This window comes from Aethalodelphis obliquidens, unplaced genomic scaffold (genome assembly GCF_003676395.1).
Source record: "Aethalodelphis obliquidens isolate GAN/ISIS:26980383/991018 unplaced genomic scaffold, ASM367639v1 scaffold43, whole genome shotgun sequence".
Taxonomy (NCBI): domain Eukaryota; kingdom Metazoa; phylum Chordata; class Mammalia; order Artiodactyla; family Delphinidae; genus Aethalodelphis; species Aethalodelphis obliquidens.
The window spans coordinates 9,840,492-9,857,598 of NW_020837987.1; the positions used below are offsets into that span (position 1 = coordinate 9,840,492).

At 55.9% G+C, this 17,107-nt stretch overlaps 1 protein-coding gene across 11 annotated transcripts in view; it reads left to right on the forward strand.

Moving 5' to 3' along the window:
* Positions 1-17,107, forward strand: part of POU2F2 (POU class 2 homeobox 2) — a 77,084-nt gene that overhangs the window by 32,206 nt on the left and 27,771 nt on the right. For 2 of the 11 annotated variants that reach the window (XM_027079673.1, XM_027079675.1), the window contains exon 1: positions 12,931-13,613. The exons of 3 other annotated variants lie outside the window; for them this stretch is intronic. In XM_027079673.1, coding sequence (XP_026935474.1) covers positions 13,547-13,613 — 67 coding nt within the window. In that variant the 5' untranslated portion in view covers positions 12,931-13,546. Of the gene's footprint in view, positions 1-12,930; positions 13,614-17,107 lie in introns of those variants that run through there. 6 more of the 11 variants (XM_027079680.1, XM_027079681.1, XM_027079678.1 and 3 more) reach the window with 5 other exon arrangements.

Consider the following 17,107-nt stretch of genomic DNA (forward strand, 5'->3'; position numbering starts at 1 on the left):
AGTGAGGAAGGACCCGGGCAACATACAGGTTGGAGAGGAGACAGAGAGAGAGAGAGGGAGATGGCCGGGAGATGGGGCAGAGTTGGGGACAGGGGTGCAGAGATGGGGCAGAGCGGGTGGCGGCGGAAAGAGCAGAGGGACTCAGACACCTGTGGGTTGAATCCATGGGAAGCTGGGGAACACTGCAGAGGAGGAGGATTCTGAGATGACCCCAGGTCTCCTTGCCAAGCGGCCACCCTTCCCCGAGGACTCAGCGACCCACCCGTCAACGAATCCCGCATTCGCGCTGCACCCGCATCCCCCCACCCCTCGGGTCTCACAGCGACCCCTTTGCCAAGGTGGGTAAAGAGCTCGGTGTTGGATCCCTCTGGCACATGGGAAGGGGCAGTTTGTTTAAAAGGTGATGTACGTACACATGTACCTACTCACATGTCACGTGCTTGCTTATGCCTAAAACAGTTCTCACTTCTCACCTTTATGAGTTATTTGGTATTATCTTCAGATTATAGTTTTCCAACTAACAGAAGAGAGAAGGGTCCCTGTGGGCTGTGTAGGGAAGACCGGGCCCCGCTGAGCTGGAGCCGGCCTGGGCCCTGGGACGGCGACGAGGTTAGCCGGTGACTGAGGTGTGAGGGATTCTGGCCAAGGCCTAGGAAACCTGGAAGGAAGGAAGGGTTCTGGTAGAGTAGAGAGGGGAAGGAGATCAGGAGACCTCCACAGCTTCCCTCTTCCCTCCTCAACAGCCAGGTGCAGACTTGGGAGGCCCTTTCTGTCTGGTTCCAGACGCCCCTCATTTGAGAGGTCCTTTCTGGTGACCCTCTCTCCACCGGCTTCTCATCGTCTCCCTGATGTGCCCCGAACCTTTGCTCACGCTGTTCCCGCACATGGAAGATTAACAAGGTCGCAGCTGCTCACGGACCGCTCACTGCATGCTAAGCGCTCGACCTTTGGGCTCTTGCCGAATCCCCCGGCCACCCTAAGGGGTAGGCGTGATCATTATTTCCATTTCGCACACGGGGACACTGAGGCTTGGGGAAGGGAAGTGGCTCGCCCAAGATCACCAGCCAGTGACTGGCAGAGCCAGGACTGCCATTCAGGCCCTCTGCGTTGGTCCAACCCACAAATGGTTGTCAAGAGCCAAGAGAACTTCCCTGGTGGTCCAGTGGTTAGGACTCCGCGCTTCCGCCGTGGGGGCACGTGTTCGATCCCTGGTTGGGGAACTAAGATCTCGCATGCCACTAGGCATGGAAAAAAACAAAACAAAACACTGCAAGGGGTCAAGTTTTGTTGGAGGTGCATGGGAAACGTGACTGCCTCGCTGTGAGGGGTTCAAATCCCAGCTCTGCCATGGACTTGCTGTGACACTGTGGGAAGGTGGTTCTCCTCTCTGAACTTTGATTTCCTCCTCTGGGTCAGTGCCACCATCTCATAGGAGACAGTGAACAAGGAGACGTAAAATGTCTGGCAGATAAAGTTACTTGAAAAATGGCCATGCCCTCCTCTCTTGTTCTTCTCTAATTCTGGCCCATCCTTGAGGTTCCAGCTCTTGCGAGCTTTTATATTTGAAGAGCATTTTCCCCAAAGCACCGTCAATATTCATCGTCTCTTGGGATCCTCACCACCTCACTACCTGTAAAGAAGGCATTATTATCTTTTTTTCTTTAATATTTATTTATTTACTTATTTGGTTGCACTGGGTGTTAGTTGCAGCAGGCGGGCTCCTTAGTTGTGGCACATGGGCTCCTTAGTTGTGGCATGCGAACTCTTAGTTGCGGCATGCATGTGGGATCTAGGTCCCTGACCAGGGATCGAACCCAGGCCCCCCGCACTGGGAGCACGGAGTCTTATCCACTGCGCCACCAGGGAAGTCCTGAGGCATTATTATCTTGATTTGACAGAAGTGGAAACTGAGGCTCGGAAGACTCAAGTCCTCTGCCTCGGGTCCTTGTCCCCATAAACAATTCATTTGTCTGAGCACTTGCTGTGTGCCGGCCCCTGTATTGGGCACTGGAGATAAAGAAGTGAACAAAACTGGCGCAGCTGACGTCCACGGAGCCGACAAACTAAGAGGAGATGCAGATCTTTAAGTGTAAATATCGATTAAATGCAAAATGAGAAATTGCGATCAAGTCCCCTAAAGGAGAGACAAGAATAGGGAGCCAACACAGAGATGGAAAGACATTTAAGCTGAGCCTTGAAAGATGAGTAGGATTTAACCAGGCAGGGAGCATTCGAGGCAGAGGGACCGGCACAGGCAAAGGGCCTAGGGTAGGAAAGAACTTGGTCTGAGGAGGTGGCGAGGCTCAGAGCAGGGTAGGTGAAGGGGAGAGTGGGGTGGGGGGGAGAGAGGAGACCTGTCAGCAGAGGCCAGATCACACAGGACTCTGTAGGCTGGATTAAGGGGTTTGTTTTTGCTTTTTGGCCGCTGTGCAGCTTGCGGGATCCTAGTTCCCTGACCAGGGATTGAACCCGAGCCCTCGGCAGTGAAAGCGCGGAGTCCTAACCACTGGACCGCCAGGGAGTTCCCGGACTAAGGGGTTTGGGTTTTATTCCCCAAAGCAGGGAGGCCCCTGAAAAGTCTGAAGCAAGGGAGCGCCACGGCCTGATTGTTTCAGAAAGACCCTCTCTGGGTGTGGGGAGCAGACGAGACTATCAGGGTCAGGTGTGGAAGCACAGAGACCTGCAGAGAGGAGGCTGCTGATGTCACTGGGGCCGGAGATGGTGGTGGCCTGGGGAGTGGAGGAATCAGGGAGAACCTTCGGAATTGTGCCGACATCAAGGCCCAGAGAAGTGAGGCTGCCAGTCCAAGGTCATGCAGCTGGTCAGGCAGAGCGAGGGTCTGACCCTGCACACACCTGGGGTTTCCCCTCACCGGACAGGTGCTGCTTTGCCTCTGGGGAAATCTCTGGGAGGCAGAGCCCTGGGTTCTATCTGTTTGGTGTTCTCCACACAAACCTCAAAGTGCCTGGTGTTTTTGGCACTGAGAAGAAGTCCATTGTCAGAAAGAGGTCATGCATGAAGGTAAGGGAGAGGCCTTTCCTGGAGAGGCTCCACGAAGGAGGTGAGCGGGGAATGAGCGGGTCTGAAGGTATGTGAGCTTGGAGAAGTGACCAGGGCCCCGGGGACACCGTTCAGCGTGCAGCCCAGACTTGCTGTGACTCAGGGTGGGCCAGCAATGTGAAAGCTTTTAGGGAACGGCTCACGTTGGCAGGAGGCCGTCATGGGTCAGGGATGGGAGCACATGGATGTCTCAGGCGGCAAGCCCAGGTCCAAGTCCCGTGTTTCCTGCTGAGCCAAAGGGAAGAGGCCCACAGGGGTCTGGGGTTGAAGTGGAGTCCACTTGCCTGGATGCTAATCCTGGTTCCATCTGTGGGGTCCCAGGCAAATGATTCAACCTTGCAGAGCATCAGTTCTTTCATCTGTAAAATGGGCATGGTGACAATCGTTCTCTTGTCGAGTGTGGAAGACATTCAATGAAAAGATGCATGCAAAGTGTTTCTAACCGTAGTTCAGGGTTTCTCTTTTAACTGTCTAAAGCAGCACTAGATTCCCTGTCCCTGAGCTCTTCCAGGAGCTTGTCGCCATCTCAGTAAATGTTTATCACACCAAAAACCTACCCTTCTCCCGAGAGCCCTCACTTTCTTTCAAGTGTCCAGAGCTCAGAGTTTGCTTCCATGATGGCAGGGACTATGTCTCATATGGTCTGAGTCAACCTGATTCCGTCAAGTTAAACTCCTCTGAATAAATGTTTAGGGGAACAGGGCCCTCTGGGGATGTTGCCCAGAGACCGCACAATTCCGGAAGAGGCACAGAGAGGTTGAGCGGTTTGCTTGAGGTCACACAGCAAGGGCTCGGCAGGCTCCACAGAGGCTGAGAGAGGCCAGGCCCCTTCTCATTTGTGAGCCTCCCAGTATGCTCAGAATGAAAGAAGGCCAAAATGGAGTTACAGGCTGTGCTCTGAGCAACGACAACAAAATGCCGCACTGGCTGATAGTTACAAGGTCATTGCAGGATTCATTAAAACAAAATTCAGAGCGTCCTACAGGTGATATGGTCTGGCAGTGGCACCCAACTGTGAAATCAAAAATGCACATCTCATTTAATGGGGCCCTTCATGGATAGAATACCTGGGCCACATGACACCCCTCCCACCCACTCCCATGCCTCCCTGAGCCCTGCGGCTGGGACCTAACCACCTGTTATGTGACTTCAAAGTTGACACCTTTTCCATCATCCTCAGTTGCTTTGGCAGAGATGCGGGCGGCCCAGGACCGCTCCTATTTTCGAGGGGATGCCTACGATCAGTGTAACACGGGCAGTGTGCCTGGTGGTAAGGAGAGCTGGGCTCTGGAATTGACCTGCTGGCTCTGACCCACCTCAGGGTGCTCCTCTGAAAAGCTAGGAGATAATAACGGCACCTGCTTAATTGGATCGTTGGGAAGATGCCAAGACATGATGCACGGAGCACGTGGCTACACAGAGCAGGTGCCGGCTAGCTGCTCTTATAACTTATGATAATCGTGGGACCATCAAGGAGCCGGGGAGCGGGGAAGGAGGAGTGCATAGAGGTTTGAGAATCCTCAAGGGCGTGGCCAAGGCTGATGTGCCCGGCGTCTCCACGTCTTGGCACAGGGTCCGGCACAGCGGGCCATCTGTGCAGGTGTAGGATTGAATCGTCTTGAAGAGGCTCTGGCCAGGCTGAGCAGGGGGTGGGAACACCGGGGAGGACAGGGGAGCTCAGCGGAGGGCCTGGCCTTTGATTTCTTCTCCACCTGCTTGTGAGGCCAGGTGGGCGCTCCCGTGATCTTTCTTTCGCATGGTGCCCCTTAACTTCTCCTTTAGCAAACAGATCCTCCTAGGTGTCGAGTACAGGGGACACAGCGGTGCACACGTCAGGCACGAATCAGTGTGACTATTGTCACAGTTCTAATCTGAATGTCGAGTGGTGGCTTCACATGAACACATTATTAAAAATAAATAAAATAAATAAGCAAATAAATAATGGAAGAGGGCTCTTCCCAGGCCAGTGATGGGAGTATGACGGGAACCGGGGATTATGATTAATGCAATTTTGTGCACCTGCGGCCCTTTTAAAAAGGAGGATAAAACCGAACAGGACAGACACGCTCTCTGTCCTCCCAGCGTGAACATTCAAGTGGGGGAAGATGGATGATAAACAAGCACATTAACACATGGAAACTCGAATGTTAGTGACAGGTGCTGGAAGAAAATTCTACCTGGTAAAAGGATGAAGAGCGATGAGGAGGGGAAAGACCGTGTGAGGTGGGATGATCAAAAGACTCCTGTGTGGAGAGGACGTGTCAGCGGGCGTCTGGAATAAGTGAGGGCACGCACCACGGGCATATCTGGGGAAAGATGGTACCAGGCCAGCGGCAAGAGCAAAGGTCCTGAGTCACATCAGAGCTTGGGCTGCAGGAACAGAAAGCCAGTCTGGAGGAAGTGAGGGAGCGGTGAGGAGTGCTGGGAGGTGACATATTAGAGGCGGGCAGTGGCCGATTAGGATGAGGCGCCCTGAAGCTGTCTTATTTGGCTGGTCTCCCTGAGGCTTCCCAGGCTTTGGCCGTTAGTACCCTGGACAGCGGCCTCGGCCCCCTCAGAGCTCTTGCAACCGGGGCGCACCCTAACATCGGCTTCTGGGCATGAATTGGGGGTGGGGAGCAGATGATACTGCAACGCGTGCGAATTGGCCTCTGCCTGCAGGAAGCACAGTTGTAAAGGAAAGAGTCATCAATGTACATTTTAATCAGTCTTTACCAAGTGAACATCTGTGCGAGCCAGAGCCCAGGAACCCCCCACCCCTGTGACCCTTTTCAAACCTTCCCTATCCCCACCCCCCTGCTGGAGGTAACCTCTGTCCTCACTTTGGGGGATAATCGTTCCTTTTCTTTTCTTTGTAGTTAGCTACCTGTAACTCACTTAATATATTCTAATTTTATTTAAAAACGGAATGTAGGGAACTTCCCTGGTGGCGCAGTGGTGAAGAATCCGCCTGCCAATGCAGGGGACGCGGGTTCGATCCCTGGTCCGGGAAGATCCCATATGCCGCGGAGCAACTAAGCCCGTGTGCCACAACTACTGAGCCTGTGTTCTAGAGCCCGCCAGCCACAACTACTGAAGCTCACGCACTCTAGGGCCTGCGTGCTGCAACTACTGAAGCCCGCGTGCCTAGAGCCCAGCTCTGCGACAAGACAAGCCACTGCAATGAGAAGCCCGCGCACCGCAACGAAGAGTAGCCCCCGCTCTCCGCAACTAGAGAAAGCCCATGTGCAGCACCGAAGACCCAACGTAGACAAAAAAAACAAAGAAATCTGAATACAATCTCATTCTGAAAACCAAAAGCATAACAGAAAATGTTAAAATCCCATTTGAGTCCCTTCTGCTTTCCCAGTCCTGGTCCCCTCACCAAAGGTAGCTGTCATTAATTAGTTACCCCCCGGACCTTTTCCTCTGCATTTGTCAATACCTGGGCACCCACAGAAAATACATAGTGGTTTTGGTATGTGTTTTACATAAGTGATATTAAGTTGTATAAATCATTCTACAACTTGCCTTTTCATGCAGCAGTGTCTTGGAGAACTTTCCATGTCCTTTATCCATAGATCAGTTCCATTATCTTTCATGATCCCATCCCATTCCTGAGTATGACTATGCTACAGTTTATCTAGCCACTGTCCTATTGGTGGCATCTGATTTTCTCTACCTCAAACCTTGATGTGATAAACACTTTGTGAACTTTTTGAACTTGTGCATGGTGGTCAGTATTATATTTAAGATTAATGAAAATAAGGTCCTACAGTATAGCCCAGGGAACTATTTTTTTAAAAAAGATTAGTGAAGTTCCTATCAGCCCATGTTACTGCCCCCATTTCACAGATGAGGAGCATGAGGCTCAGAGAGGTGAAGTCACTTGCCCAGGGTCACACAGCAAGTGAATGGACGAACCAGTTTCCAAACTCTCAGATGTTTGACTCTCAGATCAGTGCTTATATACACCCATACAGATATCACTGTCTGCGGGGGCAGATGTCCTCATTCAACTGGGCCTATATGCAGACCAGTGCTGGGCTCCGCTCCACAAAAATGAATCAAACCCCACCTTGCCCTCCAGCCCTCCCCTGTGGGGGCAGCCTCACTGGGAAGGAATTTCAATGCAGTATGATTAGTGCTAATCCCAGGATGCTGCCTGAGCTGTGGGAAGACTGAGGCCATTACTGTTAATCGGGCCTCCGGTGGAGCCAGAAAAGGCTTCCAGAGAGGGGAGATTTGAGCAGAGGCAGTAGCGGTGAGTACAGTAGAGGTGGCAAACACAGGAAGCATGGAGGATGGGCACGTAGGGGAACCCAAGTTGTTGAACAGAGGAAGAAGGTGAGCTCTGGGGGCAATATGCCTGTGGATGTTGGCAGAGGCCCACATCCACTTGAGCCTGGAAAGCCAGCCTTGGATTTCATTCTGTGGGCTGTGGGAGCCTGGAAGGATCTATTCATTCAACAAATAGGATTTGGAAATTCCCTGGTGGTCCAGTGGTTAGGGCTTTGCGCTTCCACTGCAGGGGGCCTGGGTTCAATCCCTGGCCAGGGAACTGAGATCCTGCATGCTGTGAAGCCAAAAGTATATCAATAAATACACAGTTTTTAAAAACACACAAATAGGATTCAAGCACCTAGTCTGTGCCAGGCATTATTTCAGAAGGGAATACCACAGGAAACCAGACAAGAAAGGACTGCTTTCAGAGGGCTTGCAGTTCAGAGCGGGACACAGACAGTAAAGCACGTCGACAGCAGCCGAGTTCCAGAGAGAGCGACGAAGAAAGTAAAACTGGCTGTCGGCGTGGAGAGTGGCTCAGGGAGGGCCTCTCAGAGGACGCAGCCTTTGAACTAAGTCCTGAAGGATCAGAGGAAAGGGACGAGCTAGGGAACAGTGTTCTAGGGCAGGAGTCAGCAAGGTCAAGGGCCCCAGGATGGGGGCAGACTTGGCCTTCTCCAGTGTGGCTGGCGCGCAGTGCTCTGGTAGGGAGAGGTGACATCCTGCAGGGGCCTGGAGGCCGTGGTGAGGGGGCTGGGCTTTCCTGGAGGCTGCGGGGAAGTTCCCGGAGGGTTTCTGGACCACGGTGAGGGCTCTTGAATTTCAGCCTTTGGACAGCTCCTTGCGCTGGGAGGACAGAAGTGGCTGTGAGCCTGCAGAGGTGGTGCTGGGTGAGTGGGAGATCTGGGCTGGAGTCGAGGGTGCGGCCTGGGGGTGGGTGGCGGCTCCTGCGCCGAGGGGCAGAGCCTCATCAGGGGAGTCCCAGGGCCAGCCACCTTCTTCTTTGGCTTCTTCGGATGCCCTGGTGGGTTTGTGGTGATGAGGCCAAAGACCCTGTTCTCCGACAACCTGTGGTCTGAGACGCGTCCAGGCCAAGGTGGGGAGCACAGGCTTTGGGGTCAGGGAGACTCCGGGTCTGCCTCCGTCTAGCTGTGTGGCCGTGGCCTTTAGGGGATCCAGCAGTCCGTCCTGTGTTCGTTTCTTTCAAGCCCCAGAATGTTAGCGCTGGAAGAAGTCTTCAAGTTCTCCTCCAAGCCCACCTCCCACTTTCAGCTACGGAAACTGAGACCCAGACAGTGCAGAGGGCTGGCCCTAGGTCACCCAGTGGCCTGTTTCTGTGTGGGGACTGGTTGGTCTTCTCACTTTTACCTTCTTTGAGCCGTACCGTGCTGCTTCTGGATTTCTTCTCGCTTGAGGTGAATTCCTGCGACCGCTGGTGGGTCTGGGAAACTGGTGGTGGGCAGGAGATGCGTGAGGAGTGTTTCTGTCAATGTGAATTTATTCAGATCTGCTAGCTTCCTGGTCCACAGACCCTGCTGATCTCCGCCCCACCCCCACCCCGGCACTGACCTAAGTATCTTCCCTTACTCTGCTCCCGTGTTCCTGCTGTCCAACAATGATGGCCTGAGCGCCCACCAAGACACCTCACTCAGCTGCCCACCTGCAGATTCACTAAAGTTCTCTAGACTCTCCCTTGAATTTGTACGCTCATCTGCATCCTCATGGCCCCATTCTCTCTTGTTTTCTGGACCACTGTCCCAGCCTCCTCTCTGGCCCTCCTGCCTCCACCTTCTTCCCACCAGCCTGGTCTCACACCAGTCCCCGGTGGATCTCCCTTACACAGACTGTCTGCTGAAAATCCTTCCACCTACAACATCAAATCCAGCCTCAAGTCGGATGGATAGCACCCTTCCTGGATCTTTCTCACCCAAGCTTGAGCCCTCCCAATCTTTCTATGGCAGGAAAGGCCCTTCTATGTCTTGGGCTTCACCTTTGACTAGAGTTTTTCGGATGTTTACTGAGCCAGTGATGGAATCTCAGAAAACTTTCATCAACTCCAGTCTTCCCCTCGGACTGTAAGCTCCTTGAGGGCAGGTGTGTGTCAGATCCAGCTCATCTCTAGGTCCTCAGCCCCCAGCCCACGGCTTGGCAATAAGGGACACGTAGGAAATGTTTGAATTGAAAGAAATAGGGAAGCGTTGGCCCACCTTCAGCCAGGAGCTGGCGGATCAGGGGTCCAGCACATTGCTGAATGCGAAGAACAGGCTGAAGGGCTGTGGGGGTTGGGCTGTGGGCAGATTCCGGTGTTCCCGAGTGAGCAGGGAGTGGCTGCCAGCTGACCACTGGAGGATGCGGCGCACGCAAAGCTCTAAGCAGACCCGTGGCAGAGTGGAGAACGAGCGAGCTGTGGGGAGGACAGGGCGGGGTTTGAATCCTGACTGCACCACTCACGTGGGGCAAGTGACTTCAACTCTTTGAGCTCTAATTTTCTTTTTTTTTTGCGGTACGCGGGCCTCTCACTGCTGTGGCCTCTCCTGTTGCGGAGCACAGGCTCCGGACGCGCAGGCTCAGCGGCCATGGCTCACGGGCCCAGCCGCTCCGCGGCATGTGGGATCTTCCCGGACCGGGGCACGAACCCGTGTCCCCCGCATCGGCAGGCGGACTCTCCACCACTGCGCCACCGGGGAGGCCCTGAGCTCTAATTTGTCAGTGGAAGGGGAATAATAACAGCCCGTACTTCCTCGGTCGTCGTGAGGATTAGATATAGTGTAGTGGCCCAACTAGCACAGAATAGATAGTTATGCTGCTGCTTTTGATGATGACGGTGACGATGGAGAAGAAGAAACATTTTAAGTCCCTGGATGCTGGGTGCTCCTAAGCAGAACATCGGGTGGTTATAGCTTGATCTTGACTTAGGGCCACTGGAGAAGCAGTTCTGAGGGCAGGGCTGAGGATGAAGCAGGGGTGTAAACAGGAAATGAAGGCTCAAGCCCAGAAATGAGGAAGAGGCGGACAGGCAGTGCCAGGGCAGGCCAGGCCGGGTTTGATTCCAGAGTATCAGAGGCCTGTTGGAAGGTTGCATGGCCCTGCTGTAGGACCAACCAGATATATTTTCATCTGTGTGTCTGTCTGCCACCCCTCATCCTGCTTTCCTATGTGTTTGGGTCCCGAAGCCTTTCCCCGACCCCCCTACTCCCTAGAGGCTGCCCTCACCTGAGCTCTGCCGAAGGCCGAATGCTAAGATGCAAAGGGAGGTTGATGTCGATGAATTTTAGGCTCAAGTTCATCTTCTGGCCCAGTTGGCGACTCACAGGCAACCCAGTCTCCTTACCTCCTGCCAAGCTGGGGGTCTGAGGGGCCTCTCTGAGCTCCCACATGTTACAGCCCTGCAGATGAGGCAGCACTTTGGGGAAACGCTACTTGTGTCCCCACACAGAGCGAGGATGCAGCCGGGGGCTGAGTGGAGAGGCCGCCAGACACCGCCGGATGCAGAAAGAGGCTGGGGAACCAAGCCACAGAGAGGGTCCCCAGGGGCGGCCGAGAGGAAGAGGCCATGGCTGGGGGCCCTGAGGGGTGAAGAATCCAACTCTGCTGTCCCCGGTGGGCTGGCTGCTCCCCCCCCACAACTCCCCGCCGGGCCCCCAGGGGACCTCGCTCTAATAATGTATTTGATCGACTCGCTGGCCGCGTACAAGCGATTATTGTCTTGTCGGGAGTCAAACGTATCGATCCGGTGAGAAATATGAGCGGAGCAATGGGGCCCGTGTGTCAGTTACCAGCCCCGCTGGCCCTGGGGAGCCCCCTGCGTCTCCTTTAATTACCGCCCAGCCCTGAGCCCATCCTGGCCTCCCCTATGCTGCCTCCCTCCCAGGCGCCCTGCACCCCTAGTGGCCCCCGCTACTCCCCAGCTCCCAGGCCCTACCTGCCTTGCTCAGCATGGCCTGAGGCTTCTTCTCCAGCTGAGAGGCCACCATCTCTCCTGCCCAGGCCTCCCCGTTCCTGGCTGCCAGGCCCTACCCGCCCAGTGTGGCCCAGACTCTGCCCCTCTGTCCTCTCTTGGGCAGATGGAAGTCTCAGGCCCATCCTTCTTCAAGATGCCCTGACTCCAGCTCAGGGACTCAGTTCTGGTCTGCCACAGGCGATAATAGTGGAGCCAGCATGGGAGGCAAGAGGGGTGGGGTGATTTCACCCCACGGGGAAGCGTGTAAGGCTTTCGCCAGCTCTGCCACTCAGCTGCAGACCTGGGAGGACAGCACCGGAAATGGGTGGTGCTTCTCTCCCCGCTTTGGGTTCTGTCCCAAAGCCGCTCCTGACGTGGATGATGTTGACCATGTCTAGGGTGGAGCATGGGGGTGTTTTGGTGGGGTTTTGCTCCACCCACACCCCGCTATAATGTCCTTATTACCCTCATTTCCAAGTCCCCCCAGACATAAATCCTAAATCAAAACTGAGCTTACTGGGCAATGCAACTTCAAGACAAGGCCCCCAGTACCACTGCCACCAGACTGCTTCCAAGGAGACCTTCCGGTATAAAAACCCTGCATTTGAGAGAGAGAGAGAGAGAGAGAGAGAGTGGGAAAGAGGTGGACCAGGAGGCAGGAGGTCTGAGTTGCAGCCCAGCTGATGCTGTATGGTCTCTGGATCTCCTCAGTGAAATGGCCTTTACAGTATGGAATCTTGTGGAGTGTAGCTAGAGGGGGAACTGCCCCCTCTGTGTGCAGATGTGATGACCGCAGTCATTCCCCCCGTGGAGTGGGTCTGCCTGCCTGGGCATCTCTGGGTGCACAGGGCCCGTGTACAGGCAGAAAGGCACTCACGAAGGTGTGCCTGTGTGTTATATCGTGCGTGAGTGTGCGTGGGTGTGAATGTGGGCACACATGGCCAGGAGGTATGCCTGGGCATACTTGGGAAGATGTGTCCTTGTGCCCGTGTGTCCGCGTGACGGAGCACAGGACGGGGATCTGTACACGGGAGCGTTGGTGTTAGGGCCTGTGCGCAGAGGAGTGTTTCCGTATGTCTGGATGTGCACACGTGTGTGTGAAGTGCAGGGGTCCATGTGTAGAAATACTTGAGCGTGTGTATGAGAGTCCAGGCGTCCGTGCGCGCGCGCGTGGTTTGGGGGTCCCTCAGCGTGGGGCGCAGCGAGTCCTGCAGGGCCCGCAGCGGGCAGGTGGGTTGTTTGGAGGCTCCAGGCGGCCCTGCAGCCTCGGACCGGGCGCGGGGAGGAGGAAGAGGGCAGCGGGCTCGGCCGCGCCTTTGTCTGCGCCGTCGTGGGCCGGGAGTCCGGCGCCTTTGTGTGACCCTCGCAGGTGTGCGCGCGGGGGCGGGGAAGGGGACTGGGAGCGGCGGGAGGGGCTCCCTCCTCCGCAACCGGCCCCGCCCTCTGGCCCATTGGCTGGGCGCTGCCGCCCTCTGGCGGGCACGGAGGGAACAGCTGGTCCGGGAGCGCCGCAGCGCGAAGGGCCAGCCAGCAGCCCCGGGACCGCGTACTTCCCTCCGCCCCAGCCACCTACGGCGCCCGCATTTGCCCCCTGGCAAACCTCTTGCTGCTCCAGGGCAAGGCCAGGACCTGCCGCCGGTCCTACCACTGTCCACGGGTACCGATTCTCCCAGTGGTGGCCCCGGACGCCTCACCTGCGGGCAGATGCACGGTTGGGTTCCCGACTCCCCACAGCCTGCGGAAACCTATCGCGAACGCCTCCTGCTGCCCTGCTTCTTGGCTTCAGCGTTTCTTGGCTCTGGGCCCTTGGGGAGGCCACCTCACTTCTCTGGTCCTCAGTCTTTTTGTCTGTAAAATGGGGCAAATAGTGAGCGCCTCCAGAGATGATGCTTGTTAAATGCGAGGTGCAGGGGGCCTAGCATTGGGAAAGCCCCCCTCCCCCCACCCAAAACTCCTAGCCAGTGTTTTAGTGGTGTTGTTACGGATCCATCTTCTCTCCCAGACCCACATGCCCTGTTCCAGATGTGCTGGCAAGGTGGAGGCGGCACAAGGGCTAGGGGCACCTTCTGGGGGCACCGCTGTAGGAGTCAGCTCTTCCAGCCTACTTGCACTCTACGCCACTACCCGCACTTCCCCAACACACACGCATGATTTGGGGTCCGCTGCCTGCTGGGGTGGGCCTTCGGGCACGGGTATTTTCCCTTCCGAAGGGGGCGGGCCCTGTGGTTTCCTCCCTGGGTGACTTCCGGCGGAGAGGGCTTGGCCCCCAGAGAGGGCGGGGAGATGGCACAGTCGTCCCCCCAGCCCTGCGGGGCAGGCAGCATGGTTCACTCCAGCATGGGGGCTCCAGGTAAGGGGCCCCAGCACTGGCAGCACCGTGGGGCTCGTCCTGCCGGCCGGTTGCGGGCCCGCCCTGCCCCTCCTCTTCAGCTGTCTCCTTTGCCCTTTGACTCTGTACCTCAGCAGCTGCCCCCTCTTCCCATCCTGGGTTCCCACCTCCAGCTTCTCTTTCCCCTCCCCTTTCACATCAGCACGGGGCGGGGCGGGTGGGGGGGGCGCCGGGGGGCTTCCGACCTCTTCTCGCCTTCTCTGCTGCCCTGTTCTGAGGGGTCTGGGGGAGGGGATGGAGCCAGGTGTTGGTAGCAAGCTCCTATACAGAGGGCCGGTGGGTGGGCGACATGAGTGATCCTGGGGAGGGGACTGCACAGGGGCTGGAAGGCTGAGTTGCTGGACCTTTGAGTGTGTGCGTCTGTATCTGTGCGTGTGCGCGGTAGTTCCGAGTCTTCTGTGTGCGACTGTCAGGTGTCCCTTGTGTGAGGGGCTCTTGTGTGTGGCATTATGGGGGTAGCCTTGGCAATGCTCCCTTGGTTCACTCCCTCACTTCGTTCGCCTGAGATGTCCCCTCCTCGGGGTGGCCTTCCCTGCCTGCCCCGTCTAAACTGGCAACCAATCCCGCCATTCTGAGTCCCTTCACCCTGCTTTATCTCTTCTTCATGGCACTCATCACTGCCTGAAAATTTATTACATGTTTGTGCGCTCATGAACTGCTTCATCCACCAAACGTCAGTCGACTGAGTGAACACCGTGCGCCGAGCACCGTACAAAGCGATTTGTATTTGTTGGCTCATTTGACATAATGTGTCCATCTCTGTGTGATGATAGTTATTTCTCCGCGGTGCTGATGGGAGAGTTAAGTGAGGTAATAGGTAAATGCTTACCACGGGGCCTGGAACTGGGCAAGCGTCCATACTTCAGGGTGGTTTTGTTTGCGGCCCTCTAGGTCTGACTGTGGGGATGTGTGGGATGTGTCCCATTTGTGGGTGTCTGTGGGGATGCTTGGTTCGGTGCTTGTCTGTGTGCGTCCGTGTATGCGGGCATCCCTGTGATCTGTCATCGACATGTACTTATTGAGCAGTTCTGTGCTGGATGTTGAAAATAGAGCCGAAAAAAGCAGCTTCAGGTGTGTCCTCCTGGAGTCCCCAGTCCGGGGTGGGGGAGACAGACCTGTCACCAGACAGGGAAGGAGGCACAGGCTGAGGGGTCACGGCTGGGACAGGGGAGGCACAGGGGACTGGGGGAGCCCAGGAGACTTGCCCAGTTCAGCCGATAGGCTATCAGGGAGGGCTTCCTGGGAGAGGGCATGTGTGGTCTGAGATTTGAAGGATGAGTGGGTATGAGTAAGGCAAGGGAGGCAAGGAGGGCTGTGAGATGGAAGGAAGGCCACTTGCCAGATGCTGTGTGATTATTTACTGAGGTGATATGTGCAGCTGTGGATGTGTGTGTGTGTGTGTGTGTGTGTGTGTGCGCATGCGTGTGCGTGTACAGTGTAGACACAGGGACCCAGGGCGTCTGTACACGCATGCCGTCTCTTCCCTGTCTGGGGTTGAATGGGGGCTTTGTACGTGTTGGGCGCTGGGTTAAACCCTTTACTTGGGATTTCTCACAGAATTGCCCTGCCTGTGAGGCCTGCCCTGGGTTCCGTGGCATGGACATGAATTAATACATGTGTGACCTTGGGCAGATCACTGCTTGGTCTTGGGCTCTACATCTGTGACCTGAGTTCAGGGGTCCACCTTGGCCATCTCCCAGGAGGAGGTGACTCTGGGAGTATGAGTACATGCATGTCTGTGTGTGTGTCTATCTGAGTTACCTGTGTGTGTGTGTGTGTGTGTGTGTGCGCGCGCGTGTGCGTGTGTATGCACATCTCTATCTGTCTCTATGTCTGAGTGACTGTGTGTGTGTGTGTGTATGTGCACGTGCGTACACATCTGTGTCTATCTGTATGTCTGGGTATGTGTGTGTGTGTGTGTGAGAGTGTGCGTGTACATCTTGCGTGTGTCTATCTGAGTGACCTGGGTGTCTGTGTGTGTATGCACATCTGTGTCTATCTGTGTGTCTGGGGGTGACTTGGTGTGTGAGTGTGTGTAAGTGCAGGTGTGCCCACACACGTCTGGGTGTGTGTTTTGCATATCTGCCTGTGTCGTTGTGTCTGGGCTTGTGTCTTCATCTGCAAACATTCCTGTCTGGGATCTGCGCACACCTGTCCCCGTGTGCGTTCGCGTGGTCTCCGTCCGTGTCCGGGGCCCTGCCTGGCTGTGGCTTCAGTGTCTGTGGCGGCTTTTGTCAGCGCAGCTGTAGGGCCACCTCTCTTGTTGTGTCTGCTGCCTGTATCTCCATCCGTCCCCCTTGACACTCAGAAGTGTTCAATCCCTGGAGGCCGCCCGGGGACAGCTGCGGGGTGTGGGGGTGTGAAATGCGACTCCTGGGGAGGCTGGGCTGGGCCAGTGGGCGAGCAGAGGTTCCCAGCAGTGCAGACCCTGCCCACAGGGGCTCCCAGGCCACAGCCTTGATTAAAGCAGTCTTTGTAGACAGGGGACCCAGGGGACAGGCCAAGCGGGGCCAGGAGGGGTGAGGGGAAGCCCTTGGGCCCTCTATATTTAGCCCCATTTTCGGTAAGTGCTAACGAGAAGCTGGCCCAAGTCTGCTAAAACCGGCTGGGGGAAATGCAGAGGAGAAGTGAAAGTCCGGGGAGGGAGGGGCGAGGAAGGGCGGAGGGGACCCAGCGTCCCAGGCCTGGGGCAGTCGGGCAAGTGAGTGTGAGCCCGGGGCGTGGCCGCCCCTGGTGGGTCTGACCCAAGGATGGTGGGGTTTGAGGGGCCCGGTTGGGCTCTGCATTGCTTTTGCTTGCCTGTTCCTCCAAAAAGTGGCACGCTGCCTGCGATGGGAGAAGGGAGGGGTGACCCGAAGCAACCAGCCAAACTTTCCTTGCGAGTGAACGAGGCTTTGAGGGGGGTCTTCCGAAGGCGCCAGGGGGCTGTAGCAAATTAGAATCACCTGGAAGGGGGCTTAAAAGTTTCTGACGCCTATGTCTCTGTCCCAATGAAATCAGAGTGTCGGGGGAGGGATTAGGCATCAGTGTTTCTCTAGAGTCAAAAGAGAGAGAGAGAGATTGAGAGAGAGAGAGAGAGAGAACCCTGCCTGGGCCAAGGCTGAGACAGCCTCAGCAGGCCCCTTGCCAGGGTCGCCGCGCCCTCGAGAGTCCCCATTAAGACATCACTTAGCTTTGGGTCGCGGTGGAAATGGAGTTCCCTCTTCATTGCTGGTGGGGATGATTTGATGAGACCCTTTTCTTGGGTTGGGCTCTGATGGAGGAGGAGAGGGCAGCAAAAGAGGCCTGGGCGAAGGACAGCTCTGGCCATGCTGTTGGCCCAGCTGAGCGCTGCAGGGGTGCGCGGGCTGTGTGGGAGCTGGGATTAGTGTGGGGCAGGATCCATGAGAATAAGGGAAATGGAGTGGTGGAAATTTCCCCTCAAACCACTTTTTCCTCTGCAGCCAGTATCCCTG